The sequence below is a fragment of the Temnothorax americanus genome, unplaced genomic scaffold, assembly GCF_048541705.1.
Source record: "Temnothorax americanus isolate GAGA-0224 unplaced genomic scaffold, ASM4854170v1 Scaffold136, whole genome shotgun sequence".
Classification (NCBI taxonomy): Eukaryota; Metazoa; Arthropoda; class Insecta; order Hymenoptera; family Formicidae; genus Temnothorax; species Temnothorax americanus.
In genome coordinates this window covers 172,986-193,408 of record NW_027509271.1, presented here as the reverse complement: position 1 = coordinate 193,408, position 20,423 = coordinate 172,986, and the positions used below count along the sequence as shown (strand labels likewise).

General features: G+C 33.5%; 1 protein-coding gene across 1 annotated transcript in view; it reads right to left on the bottom strand.

The window, feature by feature from the left end:
- LOC143894315 (alpha-tubulin N-acetyltransferase) overlaps window positions 1-20,423 on the bottom strand; it is a 39,847-nt gene that overhangs the window by 7,857 nt on the left and 11,567 nt on the right. The window contains exon 3 of the mRNA XM_077400483.1: window positions 19,250-19,421. Coding sequence (XP_077256609.1) covers window positions 19,250-19,421 — 172 coding nt within the window. The remainder of the gene's footprint in view (window positions 1-19,249; window positions 19,422-20,423) is intronic.

Genomic DNA, 20,423 nt, shown 5'->3' with positions numbered 1-20,423 from the left:
TAATACTCTACAATTTTAGTCCTTATCATTTTTTACCTAGGATCGATATTTTGGGTCTTAGACTCGAAAATGGGGAGTAAAATTTTATTATTTTTTTTTATTTTTTGAATTTACTTGGTATAATAAAAAACATCTTTTCAACATTACCACGGGGGTAGAGTTTATGGCGCGTTTAAAAAAAAAAAAAAAAAAAAAAAACAAACAAAAAAACAAACAAACAAACAAACAAACAAACAAACAAACAAACAAACAAACAACAACACCTTTCCCCCCACTTTCGAGTCTAATTGCAAGACCCAAAATATCGATCCTAGGTGAAAAATGATAAGGACTAAAATAGATAGCCTGTGCACTATAAAATCACAACCGCGTAAAAGATAAAAAAGTTCCAGCGATTTAAAACGAGCGTTTCAGATGGTATCGGCATTGATGCTAGAATAATACTGCGTTTTAGATTAGGCAAGCTTTTCTACTTGGGCAATAAAATTGTACCATCGTCTTTAGTACGTATAAGACGCTGTGCTGAAGTCTCGTCAACATATACTTTGGCGGAGAAATTAGAATCGATTTCTTTCTTTCTTTCTACCTTCAGAAATCGTTATCTGTCGCACGTATCTCACATGTTGATGACATACAACGTCGGATACGCAAACAATGACGTACTTTCGAATGACTCATAACATGAGGTGTGAGTGAAAAGGTATAAGCATAAGCATGTATAATGAAACGCGAGTTCAGTCAAGTTTCAGGTTTTATTCCGTTCTGTAATCGATGCATGTTATTTAGTGAAATCCTAATGAGTGCTTTTTGAACACAGCCAAGTATGACGATACGAGCTCGCTTTTTGACTGTGTGCATTTTATCTTATTGATTTCATCATAGTAACTAATTATTTTGGCTTAAAAATCAAGAGGCAAAAACTGTAAAAGTAATAATTATCAACCAACTGAAATCTTGTTTAGAGATCATAAAATATATTAATACATACACCACATACATAATTAATTTTTTAATAAACACTTGTAAAACATCTGTAATTTTTTCAAAGTTTTTTGTGCAAACAGTAATTTGAATGACTATTTCTTGAATTCTTGAATGAAGAAATAAATTCTTGACGAGATAAAGACGAGAAAATTCAATATTAAAAAAGCATATTATTTGTAGAAAATTAAATTTCATTTTATTACGAATTATATTGTATTATATCCCAAGAAATCTGATCTTCTAGACAGAATTCCGTCGAGAAAAAAAATAAAAAAAGGCCAAATTCTTTCGTTACAGTTCTCTGCACTTGTCCTAATGTGACACCGATGTCAGGGTTTCCAGTCCTTGAGCGGAACAAAAAACAATTTACAGAATTCTAAGTTTTTTCTTTGTTACGCGCGTATATATGCTATACTTTAAGTACTTCGAGACAGAAAAATTATTTCTCGCTGAAATTTTCTTTTAAATGTAATTATTAATTTTAATTTCTGCGTACTCTGCTGCTTGTCAATTATTCCAATTGTAAATTATTATTAATTTATGTATATTATGTATTTTTGTCAAAAAAATATAAATCGCCAGTTACAATCTATGTTTGAAGTGCTATAATTAATACAAAAATTAATAGAGAATATTTTGTATTTGCCAATACAAATGTTTTATTTAGTTTTAATTAATTATTGTTTAAATATATTGCATATTTTAAATACGTGGTAAAATTGATTGTTTTAAATTTTTATACAATAATATTAATAACGCTAAAATATCGATGATACGTCATTAATATCAAATTTATACATATTTTATGGTATATTTTACTTGCATAAACACCCGAAATTTGTTCAAAATTAAGCAAACTTTTTACTAAATCGCATCCATTTTTTCTAGAAAAATTATTAAAAATTTTTTAATTTAAATGGTTTAGTCTATGTTTTTGTTTCGCCAATAATTGATTAACGAGAAAAATATCTATTTTTATAATTGACAACGTTTGGCTAGTGTCGTGACAGTTCGACCATTGGTTTTGGTCGGATTAATCGTCACGCCTTTTTTGAACATGGGTTTGGGTCGTTTCTAAATGTACGACGCCCTACACGGAATGAGGGAAGTTCCAGGTTCGGATCCTGGCTGAGGTAATATTTTTCGCAATAAATTTAATAATTTAATTTAATAAAAATGAGATGCTTATGTATGTAAATATCCAAGATTATATCAATTTAGAACACGACACTAGCCAAACGATGTCGATTATAAAAATAAAGATTTTCTCGTTAAATGGTTTAATTGTTTAGGTATAATTTTTATGTAAGGATGGTTTTTATGTGATAAAAAAGTACATCCTGCATAAAAAAATTTGTCATATTTTAGATTTATAGAAAATTCTTAAAAAATATGTAAAATTTCTCAGATACCCTCAGAAATAATTGGATGAGGATTTTCAGAATATGTCAGTATCTGTATATATGAAAATTTCTAATAAATATATGCGCGGATTTTCTCATATTTATTCAAAGTTCTTACAGTGTTTGCTGGTATCTAGATAAAATTATCTAGATAATCATCCATTTCTTTATTTGCAAATAAAGAAATGGAATCATCTTTATCTTATCTGGATAAAAAAATACAAAGTATATTCATCTTCATCTTAGGTGAAAAATCATGTCATCTTATCTAAAAATTACTTAAGATAGTAAGATTTTCAGTCTTTCTGCTATTTCTTTACCGCCATTTAAATTAAACTAGATTCCAGAACATTATATGTATAAAATTGTGTAAAGACATATTTTTGGAAGAATATATTTAGATTATTTATACTGCAAGAATGTGTCATTACACTCGAAAACAGATCAACTTCTAGTATAAGTAGCGGTGAGGAAGATTTTTTTCTGCAATATTGAAAAAAAATAATAATAAGCAAACAATTATTAATGGTAACATCGAAGCAATTTTGTATTTGGAATCTAAATCGTAGCAATTCCAATCTCTTATAAATTTTCCAAATGTTAACAATATTTTTCTTAAATATAATACATCCCGGCTATCGATGCCAATAGGTGGGATGTCTCGTAGCTCAGTGTGAGTGCGATAGACTCATATGCTAGGGATCATGAGTTCGATCTCGATCACCCTACATATTCCTCTTTAAAAGGAGGTATTCCTTTTAAGGGAAAAACAAAATAATTTTAAGGGTTCTAAGAACTCGAGATTACATGAAGGATCCCCCGATTAAGGGGTAGATATTGACTTATTGTAGAGAGCACATTTGCATCTCTTTCAATGTTTCTGTGTTATCATGCGAAATGGGTTTTTTGCAAGTTTTCCCATATTGTAAATCTGGAAATAGCGTACTCCAATTCCATTAGAAATTATATAGTCTCGAGATTTATTTAATAAGTAAATGCAGGTTTGGCTAGACCTATAGGTACTGCAAATAAAATCAAACGAATTCTTTTTTTTAGCGGTGCCAATAGAGCGCCTTTTTAGTTTAGCACAACAAATAATAAGTGTCCCGTCAAAACGTCTTCTTATCTTAGACAAAACATTCGAAAAACTTTTATTTTTGAGAAATAAAAAATTAAGGGTGTTGTGGATGGTTCAAAATGCTACAAAGTTGATAAAAACAAAATTACTTTTTTCAAAAAAGGTAAAAAACGGCGCCAAGTACACGCAATGTCTTTTGTAAATTCAAAAATTTAACCCAAGTGGTAGTTTAATTTTTCCTTAACAAAATTATTATATCACAAAATTATGTTACCAAACTTAACCCAAGTAACATGTATTTCAAAAAAAGATGTGTGTTTGCGATCGAACCAAAAACCGGCGTCGGTTAATTAATACCGCGAATTAAAATAATCATTCTTCCAAATAATTTCTGTCAAATTCTGCCTTTCAGTTTAAAGTTGTCTAAATTCAAAGTAAGAATAGATCCGTTCGCAGAAATAACATCATATTTTCTGGTACACTGGTACAATATGTATATTTTCTTTGCAATTGGCACAATTTAAAGATGTCATATCTTTTTTGAAATACATGTCACTTGGGTTAAGTTAAGTAACATAATTTTGTGATATAATAATTTTGTTGAGGAAAAAATAAACTGTTAGATTTTTGAATTTACAAAGTACATTGCGCGTACTTGGCGCCTTTTTTTTACTTTTTATGAAAAAGGTAATTTTGTACGCGTGATATCGTTTTGTAGCGTTAAGCAGGGATCGGCCAAAAATTTTTATTTTTTATTATTTAATTATTCACAAAATTAGCAATAACAATAAATTAAATTTGTATTAAATTAGCAAATCACAAAAAATTACTAATTGCATAAAAATTAATAATATTTAGGTAAAAATGAAGTACAGATTACTTAAAGAATTCGTAATTTGTCAGAGAAAAATTAGTAGTAGTAGGGGGAGGGGAAAGCCTTTCGGAGCGTGCGGATGGACGGGAATTAAACGGAGAGAAAAAGAAGTTTTTGGGAATGGAGTGAGGCAAGAAGAATGGAGTGGCGTGTTGGAACCGAGGGTGGAAGAACAGAGGAAGCGGAGTAAATGGAGGAGGTTCCGAGAGGGAAGCGGATGAAGAAAGAAAGATTTTCGGAGAGAAGCCTTGGAGGTTAGGACACGGAAAAAGAAGGAAGTGGGGGAGGAGACGTCAGAGGTGAGGCACAGAGGAAGAGGAAGATGACGTTGCCGTGACGGAAGGTGGCGCGCGGCGCGGGCAGCCGGAAAAACAACGTAGAAGCGACGAGGCGATGGTGGGGCACTGGCTGGGGCTGAGACGGCGCGGGGTGCCGGCCTCTCCAAAAGAGCGGGTTGGCACCACTGCGGGGCGTCGAGGTGCAGCACTCGGTACTCCGCGTAAACGAGTGATATATCGTAAAAGTTACTACAGAAGTAACGCTCGCGTAAACGTAATAAATGTCTTGTAAAATACATATAGTAAAATTAAAAGACAATTTTTTGCAATCACAGTTCTGTGTATTTCACTTTTACGAATAGATTACCTACATATTGTTGCTCAACGGAAACCGCGAGAAGGTGGTGGTCTCTTTCGTCATGAGATAATGTAAAAAATCTGTTTTTTTAATATTGCAATAATTTTAATATGTATAAATTAAAAAATATATAAGTATAAATAAAGCTCGTATGTCTTAGATAAAACAAAAGCCAATAACCGAACAACAGGATTCTAAATATTATAGTTTAATATTTCGTCAAAATAACTGGGACGTTTCGTGCTTTACAGAGACTTTTTCAATCAATCAAATAAATCCCTCTAATTAACTGTAATACATCATAATAATCCCGTTACATAAAAAATCCGTCGAAAAATGAAATAAATTAAAAGGAAGTTTAACATCATAAGATTAACATTAATTAATAATTATAGCATTTTTATTATGGAATTTATCCTCTTTATTGATTTAAATCATAGCGGTCGTTTTTACTTTCTTAATATTAATAATTATAGTATACAAATTACATAGAGTTATTAAAAAGCCACATTAAGTTGAAAGCCCAAAAAAACCGATTAACAAATAGTCGAAATGTATGCGTGATCAAACTATAAATTTAATTAGATAGTTGTTACAATTAAAACTTTAAAAATAATTATTTGTTTATTGACGAGAAAAATCGTGTTAGAAGACTGTGAAGCAAACGGCCTTAATCATTGCGTGTCAAAAAAATTTTCAAAGTCAACCTATGTAATAGTCAAGTAGTAAAAAATCTATATATTAAGTAAAAATTGAATTCTTTAAAACTGTGACATAAAAAAGTGGTAATTCTCAACAAAAAGTAGACTTACAGTCTTATAAACTCGAATTAACATCAGCTAAATTCTCAAATTAACGATTGAAGGTCCTATATGCTTCACTTCCAAAAAGCAACTGAACGAGCAAGAACTCAGAAATTTGTCAGTAAACAGAATCGTCAAAGAATTTGGTGCTTGCGTGATTATGGTCCCAAAATAATCCTGAGACATTGTACTTTAAGAAAATATCACGATTCGAATTTAGTGCTAGCTGCATAGCGTTGAAATTAATTAATTAGCTTATGTAGCGCGCGCGCAGCGCTCTGTGATTCGTTATAGAATCGTCAAAGAATTAGCTGCTTCCGTGTTTTTGGTCCCAAAATAATCCTGAGGCATTGTACTTTAAGAAAATATCACGATTCGATTTTAGTGCTAGCTGCATAGCGTTGAAATTAAATAATTTATCCATGGAGCGCGGAGCGCTTCGAATCATGATATTTTCTTAAAGTACAATCTCTCAGGATTATTTCGGCACGCGAGCATTTAATTTTTTGATGATTTTGTAACGAATTACAGAGCGCTGTGCGCGCGCTCCATTGATTAATTAATTAAATAATTTCAACGCTATGCAGCTAGCACTAAATTCAAATCGTGATATTCTTTTAAAATACAATGTCTGAGAATTATTTTAATAGTATAATCATGCGAGCAACTAATTCGTAGACGATCAGGTGACGGAACTTAGTATTCAGCGCCAATGGCTGGTCTAAGTTAATTATCGTAATTGTTTTTTACTGTTAGCAATAAACTCAGATTTGGGAATATTTTGATAATATATGTTTTCGATCATTTTAGTAACGAATACATTCATGCAGCAAGTTTTTTAACTGTTTTATTGTGTCGACCGCGACAGTACTGTGTTCAATATATAGTAGTATATTTAAATAAGTGTTATAATCTGTCAATATTTTATCGTTATTTTAGAGCACTTAAGGGGGGAGGGTCAAGTAAATGGCCGTTTTTTCCCGAATTTTTATTAAACAGATGGAAAGATTTATTAAATCGGAACAAAGTACATCATAATATTCATGATTTAAGGTATATTATAAAATTTTTATTATGTCGAATCAAAATGGCGGCGCTGCAGCTGCTTGAAGTCGGTTCCTCGGATTTGCGTCGTGCAACGCGCTCAGGTGCTCTAATTATCTATATCTATCCATTTAGAGTAGGTACAAAATATCTATATATTTTCTAATGGGTAGATATATAATTGCAACCCGTCTGTAATACAGCAGCGTGTTTATAATCCAGTAAGTAAATTAATAGTAAATTGTTGCCAATTTGGCATTAAACTCACTCACTTACAAAGAACTTTGCCCATTTTTATAAGGGTTTTGGCCCCTCGCGTCTAGTAACGAGACTTAAAATAAAAAGTTATTGTTAGAGAATCAAAATATTTCTGTATAAACATAATCCTTTATTGTAAGTTAATACCGTTCAAAGATACACTCTTTGAAAAATTAGAAAAATGTACGAAATGGCTTTGTTTTATTCGATTTTTTGACGTCCTAGGCATCTGCCTGTGATTCTATTTTAACATAACAATTAAAGTACTTTATACAAATAAATTTGTAAATCGAATGAAAGAATGCTATATAATATATTTTTCTAATGTTTCAGAGAATGTATATATCTCTAAACAATGTCGACTTAGAGAATTATGTCTGTAAAATATTCTGATCCTCTAACAATAATTTTTTATTTTAACAAAGTCTCGTTGTTAGACGCGAGAGTTCTAAAATAGACAGGGTTCTTTGTGGCAAATCCAATTATCAATAAAGTGAAACGTGATATAAAATTATGTAAAATCTCATAAAGTAAGAAAATGTAAATGTAATGTTTTATTATAAAATAACAATAAATATTTTAAAATTAAAAAATTTTTCTATACTTATCTTCCCGATAAATCATGTAATGGTCATCATCTGCGATAATGTTTAAAACTTCCAAAGAACTTTGTTTCCAATTGCAAATAACACTTAATATAATACTAAAAAGCAACGTACATTAAAATATGTTTAACGCATTACATTTGTTTTGCTTTTTCACTTAACTTTTGCATATACTTACAATAATAGATTAAGCAGTAAAAATAATCAATAACTCAATAACATAAATGTTTTGTCGTTTATAGATCTTCACAAGTTCGAATTCCATTTCAACAATGACAAAATCTTTTTGTGTTCATATTTTTTATTGTTTCTATCGTATATCGACTGATATCTTTTGGGAGATCGTATCTCAAAAACTGTCACTGTACAGGATTCGTAAATTTTTGTTTTGTTGATAAGCAATAAACAAGATAGTTTGCTTTACTGCTCAAAAGTATAGTGATTTGGAATTAAAATACAGCTTTATTGTTTAAATTGATATTATTCGTGGGAAACAAACGCAAAAACGCAATTTTTATAAATACGACGCACTTCAAAATTGTAATCAAATGAATAAGATACGACATATTTATTTTTAAATAACATTTATTCTTGTCATTTAAAAATAAATCTGTCGTATCTTGTTCATTTGATTATAATTTTGAAGTGCAAAATCGTATCTACAAATACGAGAAAATACGAGAAAATTTCGACAACTATAATTTATTTTTGGTAATCTATTTCAAGATAGGATGTAGACACTTAGCTTCGAGGTTGCCTGACTGAGCGTTTAAGCAGAAAAACCGGAAATTGTGTAAAATCGATCTCGAATTGTGTAAGATACGACCTCCCGAAAGATATCAGTCGATATGTGAAAAATATATATTTCTTGATTAAATTAATAAATTAAAATTTAAGAAATAAATAATAAAATAAAAATTAATTTTATAAATTGAAATTAAAAATATTAGATATTAATTAAAATTTAAATAAAAATAAAAATTATAATCAATAATTTTATAAACTACTAGCTGGTTACCCGGGCTTCGCCCGGGAATCGTTTTTCTTTAAACGACTTTATTTGTGTTTCAACATCCTTAATCGAAAAAAATTTCTTTATCAGTTTGGATATTGATTTCCAAAAAAATCGGTAACGAAAAACTATACACTCTATAGCACTCCTCGGAAAATTCTACCCCTATTTTATATACTTTTGGAAAAAATTCGGTCGAATAGTTTAAGAGTGTATAAAGAACAGACATACATACAGACATTCTATCTGAGTCGAAAAGTCATGTACTTACCATTTTGCAATTTTCGCAATAGTTGACGAGTTATTAATGATTAAAAATCGACGTATTAGCCCGCCCTCCGCCAAATCCAAGCGCGCGGCGAGATGCGGCCGCCCCGCGGTCGGCGCGCGGGCAGTTGTTTACTACAAGCGGCGATGATTACGCACGAGCGGCGCGTAACGCCGGGCCCCTGTCCTAAGCGATGATATAGTTTCTCGCCTTTTTTAAATAGAAATAAAATTTTTTAACAACATAGAAAATTTTTTGTGCATACGTATGTACATATGTGTGCACATGCATACACAAAAAATATCAATTCTACTGCTTAAAAAAGCGATTACTCAATTTACCTTTTTTTTTTTAGTAAGTAACGGTTGTCTTTAAGCAAAAATATTTTCTTGATAATAGTCTTAAAATGTACAAATTTTAGAAAGAGTCTTTATTATGTACTCGAAAGAAGAATTTATACTTCTTCAAAAAACATAATAAAATTTTATCAAAGAAAAGTCAAAATAATAAATAAAATAATATGAGGACCCTCGAGATTGAAATAGGAGAAGGCTATGAGGATCAGACGCAGATCACAGTGCGTAATATCAGAAATAAGTGATTTATTCGTCGTTTTGATACATTACATCGATCCGTACGTTTCGGCTCAGTTTTGAGCTATGCATCTTCAACGGTAGTTACAGAAATTAAGTTACACGTTCTCCGTACCGTATGATGAGTTTACTGATTCAAAGTATCAGAAACATAGACCAATTGATCCATATCTGTAAATTTGTTCAATTAATGTTGAGATATTAAAAAGATCCCTTAGGAAACTCACCATACGGTACGGAGAACGTGTAACTTAACTTCTGTAACTACTGCTGAAGATGGCTCAAAGCTGAGCCGAAACGTATGGATCGATGTAATGTATCAAAACGACGAATAAATCAGTTATTTCTGATATTACGCACTGCAGTGATCTGCATCTGACCCTCATAGCCTTGACTTCTCCTATCAAAATAATTAGCAAATTGAATTTTTGTTTTAATTTTGTATTCTTAACTGAAGAACTGAATAATTTGAATGTAGAATATTATTTATTTTAAGTAATATTATCAAGAAAACATTTTTTGTAAAGATCATCGTTACTTAAAAGAAGAGAAAACTGAGTAATTGGTTTTCTTAGCACGAGAATGATATTTTTTTACGTGTGCGTATACGGCACGCCATTTTACTATTTAATATCATCATAAAAATTCTATCAAATTAAATCGATACTTAAAGAAAAGAAATTATTATTATGTCTAGACATACTTATAATTTATCGAATTATTATTAAGCTATAATTGAAAATGCAGAATTACAATTATGTCTAGACAAAATATTAATTCTGAATTTATTTTACGTTATGACATTAAAAATTTTCGGGAATTAAAATTATGTACATAATTGTAATTCCCAAATTTTACTTATGTACGCAATTTTAATCCTTGAATTTCTATTATGTACACACAATCGTAATTTTGGAATTACTTTTTTCTTTTGGTAAGTAACGGGGTTCTTTGAGAAAGAATATTTTCTTGATAATAATCTTAAAATGTATTCATCACAAATTTTAGAAAAAGTCTTTATCATGTACTGGAAAAAAGAATTTATACTCCTTCAAAAAACATTATACTATTTTATCAAAGAAAAGTCAAAGTAATAAGCAAATCAAATTTTTGTTTTAATTTTATATTTTTAATTGAATAGTTAAACAATTAGAATTTAGAATATTATTTGTTTTAAGTAAAGAGAGTGATGAGTGTATTTTAAGATTATTATAAAAATGAAATATTCTTTGCGAAGATGACCGTTAAAAGAAAGGAAATGGAGTAATTGGTTTTCTTAGCACTGAAATGATATTTTTTGAGCACTTCGAACAGTTTTTGCATTAAAATATAAAAATATTTTAATGCAAAGTGGATTAGACCTACTGGAGACACTACTTAAAAAAAATGCGCCATGTTTTCTACCGCAAGGTGGTGTGGAAATGATAGCGTTCTATAATTTTCTTGCCACAGAAAAAAAAAATATTTTTTGGCTCGCGATCTTATATCGCGATTGCTATTCATGCACAATTCACACGCAAAAAATATCATTTCAGTACTAAGAAAACCAATTACTCCATTTCCCTTCTTTTAACGGTCATCTTCGCGAAGAATATTTCATTTTTATAATAATCTTAAAATACACTCATCACTCTCTTTACTTAAAACAAATAATATTCTAAATTCTAATTGTTTAACTATTCAATTAAAAATATAAAATTAAAACAAAAATTTGATTTGCTTATTACTTTGACTTTTCTTTGATAAAATAGTATAATGTTTTTTGAAGGAGTATAAAATCTTTTTTCCAGTACATGATAAAGACTTTTTCTAAAATTTGTGATGAATACATTTTAAGATTATTATCAAGAAAATATTCTTTCTCAAAGAACCCCGTTACTTACCAAAAGAAAAAAGTAATTCCAAAATTACGATTGTGTGTACATAATAGAAATTCAAGGATTAAAATTGCGTACATAAGTAAAATTTGGGAATTACAATTATGTACATAATTTTAATTCCCGAAAATTTTTAATGTCATAACGTAAAATAAATTCAGAATTAATATTTTGTCTAGACATAATTGTAATTCTGCATTTTCAATTATAGCTTAATAATAATTCGATAAATTATAAGTATGTCTAGACATAATAATAATTTCTTTTCTTTAAGTATCGATTTAATTTGATAGAATTTTTATGATGATATTAAATAGTAAAATGGCGTGCCGTATACGCACACGTAAAAAAATATCATTCTAGTGCTAAGAAAACCAATTACTCAGTTTTCTCTTCTTTTAAGTAACGATGATCTTTACAAAAAATGTTTTCTTGATAATATTACTTAAAATAAATAATATTCTACATTCTAATTATTCAGTTCTTTAGTTAAGAATACAAAATTAAAACAAAAATTCAATTTGCTAATTATTTTGATAGGAGAAGTCAAGGCTATGAGGGTCAGATGCAGATCACTGCAGTGCGTAATATCAGAAATAACTGATTTATTCGTCGTTTTGATACATTACATCGATCCATACGTTTCGGCTCAGCTTTGAGCCATCTTCAGCAGTAGTTACAGAAGTTAAGTTACACGTTCTCCGTACCGTATGGTGAGTTTCCTAAGGGATCTTTTTAATATCTCAACATTAATTGAACAAATTTACAGATATGGATCAATTGGTCTATGTTTCTGATACTTTGAATCAGTAAACTCATCATACAGTACGGAGAACGTGTAACTTAATTTCTGTAACTACCGTTGAAGATGCATAGCTCAAAACTGAGCCGAAACGTACGGATCGATGTAATGTATCAAAACGACGAATAAATCACTTATTTCTGATATTACGCACTGTGATCTGCGTCTGATCCTCATAGCCTTCTCCTATTTCAATCTCGAGGGTCCTCATATTATTTTATTTATTATTTTGACTTTTCTTTGATAAAATTTTATTATGTTTTTTGAAGAAGTATAAATTCTTTTTTCGAGTACATAATAAAGACTCTTTCTAAAATTTGTACATTTTAAGACTATTATCAAGAAAATATTTTTGCTTAAAGACAACCGTTACTTACTAAAAAAAAAAGGTAAATTGAGTAATCGCTTTTTTAAGCAGTAGAATTGATATTTTTTGTGTATGCATGTGCACACATATGTACATACGTACGCACAAAAAATTTTCTATGTTGTTAGAAAATTTTATTTCTATTTAAAAAAGGCGAGAAACTATATCATTGCTTAGGACAGGGGCCCGGCGTTACGCGCCGCTCGTGCGTAATCATCGCCGCTTGTAGTAAACAACTGCCCGCGCGCCGACCGCGGGGCGGCCGCATCTCGCCGCGCGCTTGGATTTGGCGGAGGGCGGGCTAATACGTCGATTTTTAATCATTAATAACTCGTCAATTATTGCGAAAATTGCAAAATGGTACATGACTTTTCGACTCAGTTTGGCTCGTTCTATCTAAATATGAAAAAAGTACCAAGAATTCTGGGGCACCCATAGGTGAACAAAGTTCAGGCTGACCGTATTTGGCAGTTTAACTTGATGAAAATATTAATTTTATGAAATTACCAGAGAAATTACATAAAAGTTTATTTGAAATTTTAATTGATATACAAACAAAACTTTCCTACACGGTATAAATAATAAATATAATTAATTGAATAAGTTTATTAAAGGAGCATCGCATGAAGCGGACCAGGAAGAGGGGCCGGAGGGAAGACACTAGAAGGGATGGGGGTGGGGGGTAATAGTAGTGGTGTAAGGTCGCCCAAAGGTCAGGTTTCGAATAGAATTAAAATATGTAAAGGGTTGGGCACGTCCCTGTAAAACGCCATGTAAAAGGTATCAGATAATGATTGAATGTGTGTGTATAATTATAATTGTAAAGGTTTTTGGGAACGTTTTCCTGAAAAAAACGCCTTTCCAACCGCGGGAGCGGAGAGAAATAAAGATTGAATTGAATTGAAATTGAATATTAAAGAAGCATCGCGAATTAAAATATATATCCTTTATTTGTTCTTAAAAGAAATTTCTTATGTCATTTATGATTAAAAACATGTAATTGATGCACGATTATTATTAACACCAAAATTAACACTTAATCTATTGCGTCAAAAAATTGCAACTATATACATATACTATTCAAAATTTGTAAATTATTTTTTAATTATATATTCGAAATTAAAGGTTTTTTTTAAATAACCGCAATATTAATCAGATGGCAAAGTTAATTAAAAATAACGGATATTAAAAATAAAAATGATAGAATTTTTACATCCGTATCTTACACAATTCGAGATCGATTTTATCAATAATACTTTTGACATCCGGCCGCTATATGGCTCCGACATTTTGAATTTATCAACTAAATTTAACATCAGATTAATATTTAGCAACCTGAAAAATTCTTAAGTTTGAATAACAAAAAAAATTTCATAGTTTCTTAATTAATGGTCTATGTAAGTCGCAACTTTGATGCAATAGACTCTATGTTAATCATTAATATCTTTTTAACTACAATTGACATAACAAATTTCTTTTAAGGGCTGAAAGTCCTAACAAAATTTTGATTACAATAATATAACTTCTCTAACACGTCATGCGGTGTTCTCGGCTTAGAGATCAGTGCGCTCTGATTCTATAACTATTAACAACAATTTGTTATCATTTGTGACGTTGCGGCTCGCCGCATCGTCGCGGCGCCCCGCCGCCGTCACAAGACGCGGAATTTCGCGCCCAGGGACGGACCAGGGAGGCAACGGCGAGATCTCCAGGGGTCGTAATTAATTGCGTTTCCACATTCTGATGACGTTCTTTTTTTGCAATGTAATACTCGCGGCACCTCACCTACACCCCGGCAAACCTTCGAGGGAGTACTTGGCGAAGGAAAATCAAGGACGATCGATGACCCGGGAGGGGTGGCAAACGCGGAAGCAGCAGAGATCGCGGGCTGGCGAGAGCAGCGCGGCAGGCGGGCGGCACGTACGGCAGCGACGGACGAGGCCGCCGATAGCGGGGCCCCAAGCGCATGGGTGAACACCCGGCTTCAGCAAAGGATCTCTACAAAACATCGACCTACGGGGTGACTGATCACCGCCCCAGGGTCAAACCGGAGACACACCGGCGAGAACCGAATTCCGTCCGCTGCTAAGGACAGAATTGAGGAGTCGCACGCCGCCGAGGGACCGCTGCACGCCCCCGAAGGATCTCGTATCGACAGCACTGCGCCGGGACACCGCGGGCTTGCAAGCTCGCGCCCGATTGGCTCGCGCGCCCCTCAGGAAGGGGTACCTTATCGATTCCGCAATCGAGCGGGTCTAGCGTTTTCACTCTCTGGTCGTCCGTCGGCGAGAATCGTTTTGTAAGATACGCGATAGCCACCCCGAGTCGGGTATTTCGATATTCGTATGGAGGATCGAGGATCGTGGTGGAAGGCGACGGCGAGGAGCCCAGGAGGAGGCGTATTCCCGGTGAGGTTGCCCGTAAATCGCGATATGTAAAGCCACGACACCGCCCTCCGGTACACGCTCTCGCTCGGGATAACGTCGGTTAAGATTGAGTGTAATTTCGCGATCGATAACGAGAGCGAAGGGCCTCGGGATGGTGTCGTGGCCGCGGAACCGTGGTACAAGCGTTGTGGCGAATCCCTGGAGATCGCGATAGGCGTTAATGAGTTCGGTATCGCGAGTATATTGCGTTGTCCTCGCGACCTTGGTATACGGCCGCATACGGGCCGGTAGTTCGTCAATTGCGTTCCGTTTCTTCGCGTCGGGAAATTCTGGTGTTCGAGCGTCGGTGTTAGCGTATCGATCGGTGTTCGACTTTCGTTATTACGGGTTGATAATTGTGCTCTCGCGTTGAGAAACTTTGCGTCCGGTATTACTTGCGTTGCGTCCTATACTCGCGTTAAGAAATTACCGGCGTTCACACGCTTCGTGCGTTTAGATGTTAATTGCGTAGTTCTTCCTGGCGTTCCGTGGATATGAGATACGCACTTCGAGTCAAAGGTGGTGTGGCCTTCTCCACACCTGGCGCCCAACATTATTAGCGATATCGCGACTTGCTTGGTTAAATGACTCGGCGCCTCCCCGTTGCGCCCGAGTCGAATATCTCGCGTTAAGTTAAGATACCATTGCGACAGAGTTTTCGTACGGTCCCGGACGTGGTTTCCACGCAATCCAAGCGTGACGTACCCTTATTTCGCGACATTTTGTGTTGAACCTCACTCTCGTGAGTGATATTAAACGTCTTATTATTATTCATATTATTCATATCATATTATTAATTGTTTGAGAATAGAACCTTCAGCGGGTTTATGAGAGGCCCAATTAATACTCCGTGGGTGTCTCGCGTCCGCAGTAAAATTAGTTCTGTTAAATGAATCTCGACACCCCGCCACCGGCTATTCGTGATTTATTTATCGAATTTATCTTGTGTTTAATCGAAGCCGGATGGCTAAACGTTGTTATTTTCTCGACAACCAGTACTCAATAAATATTATATTCTTTGTTATCTGACTGAGTATGAAATTAACGTGTCACCCCGCCGAATGCCGCGCCGCCCTTCATTAACCCCGCCCGTGATTAGGTCAAGCTAGCCGATTCCACGCACCTCCACACTTCGTTTCGCGTCTCGTTTAGGTTTTCGCGATCTCGTGGACGCGAAGGTACGCGTCTGGCGCCCAACCTTCGGAATATTTCGTGGAGTATCGGAGGTGCGAGGAAATCACTGGAGAGGCCAACCATCCCGCTCTCCTAAGTCCTTTTGATCCGGCTCACGTCCCGGAGCGGTCCGGGAGTGCAAAAAGTCGTGACACATTATATTGTCGTTGCGCAACTTTTTTATCATATATTATATCTGCACAACGATAATATAACGATGATAACGAAACAGTATAGTTATAAGAGTTACAGAAAATAGCGACGCGACTTATCGACTATTAGCGACTTCGTCCGAAAAAGACCCGCTTTATCTTAAGAACGTAATTACTGTATTGGCCGCTACACGGTATAGCGCTGAAACCAGTAAGAAATTCTGGTCTCGTCTCAACCCGGACCTTTGGCTATCTGTCTATTAATCATGTGTCTGTAGTAACTTACGATAATTCATCCCGCGTATAAACGCGTGAATTAATGTAAGTTACTTATACAAAAGTAACGCTTGCGTAAACATAGTAACGGTCACGACTGTCACTTATACATATCTCCGACCCGCTGATATTTTGTTTCTTGTGACACCTACATCCTAATTTCGTGGCACTTCGATCTTTGCATGACGCGACCGAAATTTGGAATTAAACGATCGTAGTATTTAACGATGAGAGACCACGGTGTTACGCGCGAACGCGATATGTATTTCTAGGTTATAACTGATGACTGATAGTCCGCTGTCCGCGCGAACGCACTGAGCGACGAGCGCATACGTACGCGTATATGCTCTCTTTTCAGTGTAGCAACATTAATTGTCATGGAGGGGTCCGGGGGGACGCTCGAGATGTTCTCAAACGCCACCTATTGAAGCAAAAGCAACCGTACGGCGACGACGACGTTTCTTAATTGTAATGTAAAGTTTAACATTTCGGACTTTGCATCGTAATATTTCCGCTCGTAGGACACTGAACAAAATAATAAAAACACTTTTATTATATAATTCAAACCCAAGCTATCGATCAAGCCTACTTAGAACTTGATCCGTTTAGTCGTTATTGAGATCTCAAAATCTTGGGTACTCGCAACTCGTGCGGACTCGCTTCGCGTGTACCTTGGCGCGAGACACTATCGTGTCTCTTGATTTGGGAAGGGGTTTTTAATTCTAACAATTACTGTGTTTTAAGTCCGAAAACTTAATCGGCGCGCAGTGGTTTAGAAAAATTTATATGTATATACATATATAGTATATATGCATACAGAAACCAATATGGTGCTGCCAAAAAGACCTAGGCTTGGATCGCATGGCTTTGTTACTAAATTGATTGTTTTCTTTCAAAGTTCGGAGCCTTTCAGATCGATTCACAATTTAGATAAAAAGTTATCAATTTTTTAATATCCGAGTTTTAAAACGTAACCTTATAATGTTACAAAAAAAAGTGTAAAAAAAAAGTTAAAAAATACTACCAATATGATATTTCACACACAAGTAGATCATCAACAAACAGAAATATATGGCAACAAAATTTAAAACAATTTACAACATAGTTTTAAAGAAATTGCGAAAAGACCAGTGAAATTATTACGTGATCGGACTTTCAATTACTTTATTTTATAATTTTTTACAAATTTCTCTTTATTAAGTTAAATTCAAGGCAACTCTCAACAATTTTTATTAGGTTTTTATTTTTATTTTTTTAGATATTATTATTATTGTTATTTTATTAAACTTGCCGTAACTATTTATACATTTTTTTGTCTTTGGATTTCTGGAGAATTAATATCGGTGTTTTTGATATTTCTATGGCTCTAACCAAACCTAACCATCCAGAAAATTTTTAAAATAAAATTGTGAATACTACTTTTAATATCCCTTTTACAATGTGTGTGTGTGTAATTCTTTCTGTACATTTTTAATTTCATAAACTCAAATTTATCTAAAAAATTATCTAGATAAATCGCGATAATCACCTCATTTTTTATCTAGATTAATTAACATTAAAATTATCTTTATCTCACATAAGATAAATTTGAAATATCTCATTATTTTGTTTGCGTTTTTATGAAAAACGTATCAATTTGTACAAAAATTCTAAGAAAGTCTTAAAATGTTCATGAAAATTCTGATTAATAATACGAAAAATTCTGACATCTTTCCACGAGGAATTGCAATAAAATTATATGTTCGAAATAAATATTGTCGGTCTGTTACGTAAATATTATTTGTTTCTTTCTTTGTTGCTACGTAACTGCTATTGCAGTGGTCAAGCCTCTGTTTCGCACGGAACCTTAACGATCTAAATCATGATCGCGCGCGACGCCTTCTGCTCCTGTACAGGAAATAATTACGCCTCGTGTTGGCGGCGCGGTGTATCGAAGATTTATCTTCGAGCGGGTATCATAACAGCGGAAACTCTCTCTTCACGTGAGAACGGCCCGTTTCTCGTGGTTTCATTAACATACAATTATCGAAAGAGAATGCTACATCAATTAAATCACCTTCTGGCAAACATTTTAGAAATAGCAAAAGAGAGAGAAAGATAGAGAGAGAGAGAGGAGAGAGAGAAAGAGAGAGAGAGAGAGAGAGAGAGAGAGAGAGAGAGAGAGAGAGAGAGAGAGTAGCAAAATTGTATTATATTTTACGTAATAAAATAATCAATCACAACATAACAATGTAAAAATAAGAAGTTACGGTATTCACCATAATTAAATCCTGGATTAATTATTCATTAAACACTGGAAGAGTAAAAACTTCCTTGCGTGAAATATTATTCAGACTTGTAATCAGAGATACGCTCTTTCTCTTAGAGATAATCTGAAAGAGGGAATTAAAAATTATAGTGTATTTCATTATTTTTAATTTGTTTTCATTAATTACAATTTTAATAATTGCGACCATTACCGATCAGAGTTTGTTAATTGTACCTGTATTCTTAATTGTACGTCGAATTAAACTTATACTGTAAACTTATACCGAAGGCAATTCTTCACCGGCGAAAATAACTCGAGATTAAACAGTTAATTTAAGATTTAAGAATGAAAAAGCATACGCTGAACTTACAGATAACATGTGCTGATAGAGAATATTGCCCAGACCCATACGCTGTCGCAATTCGTGCACGTAGAAATCCAGGATGCATCTTGCCTGCAGTTGATAATGCTTCCCCGTTTCGCCGAACAGAAACAGATTCTTTGATCCCGTTTTTAGTAATCCCACCACGCTACCGAGTTCGCTGCAAAATGAAGCAATTTTATGCGAATGAATCACAGTCTCTCGCGAGACGACTTTGGAGGACACTATATTACGTCGTTGTCTTATGATCGCCAAATGTGTAATATCTGTGTATGGTCTGATGCGTGTCTCATGTTTTTCAAGCGTTTACATCGGAAAAAACAATAAATCTTTATTTACAAGCAATTGAAAAATTTAACTTCAGAGCAAAAAACTGTGGAAAATCGCAGATCCATGGCATATTCTATCGTCAAGTATCTGTAGGTTGACTTTCATATCTCAATAAAGACAATTTCAAGTTAGAGCTTGATCAGAATATAACGTTACAATCTGAAAAGTTGTAATGGAAGCGTTTATCTTGCTATTCTCGCTAAAGAAGAGTCGAATTGATCAAAGTATTCGTTGACAAAGGCTTAATAGTTTGAAGACGCTCTATATATATTATGAAAGTATTTTAATCATATTGTATCTTAATTAAATAATCTTAAAAATAGGCGAATTGTGTAGATGGAAAGAATTAAGGATCATGTGTTAACAATTTTAAAGAAAAATCTAACGAATGTTGCTTCGACTAGAAAATACCCATTTTGGAATATTATTTTAAATATATTGCTTCTTTAAAATTCGCAAATTTAAGATATCTCGATTTGACTAATGTTTGTGAAACATTAATAACAATAAAAACTCTTTTAATAAAAATTAAGTAAAAAGGATCCTCGAAATTGAAAATAGAAATAAAAAAGGCTATGAGAGTCAGACACGGTTCTCCGTGCGTAATATCATTCACTGATTTATTAATTATTACGTTTTACATCTATCTATCCGTACGTTTCAGCTCAAGTTTAAGCCATCTTCAGTGGTATAATATTAAAAATGACATTCTCCGTTTCACAGTGGTGAGTTTCATGATTCGAGATTTCAGAAACAAAATTGACTTAGACTAAAAGATCCATGTCTGTAAAAGTAATTTCATTATTACTATAGATATTATTTTAAAATCTAA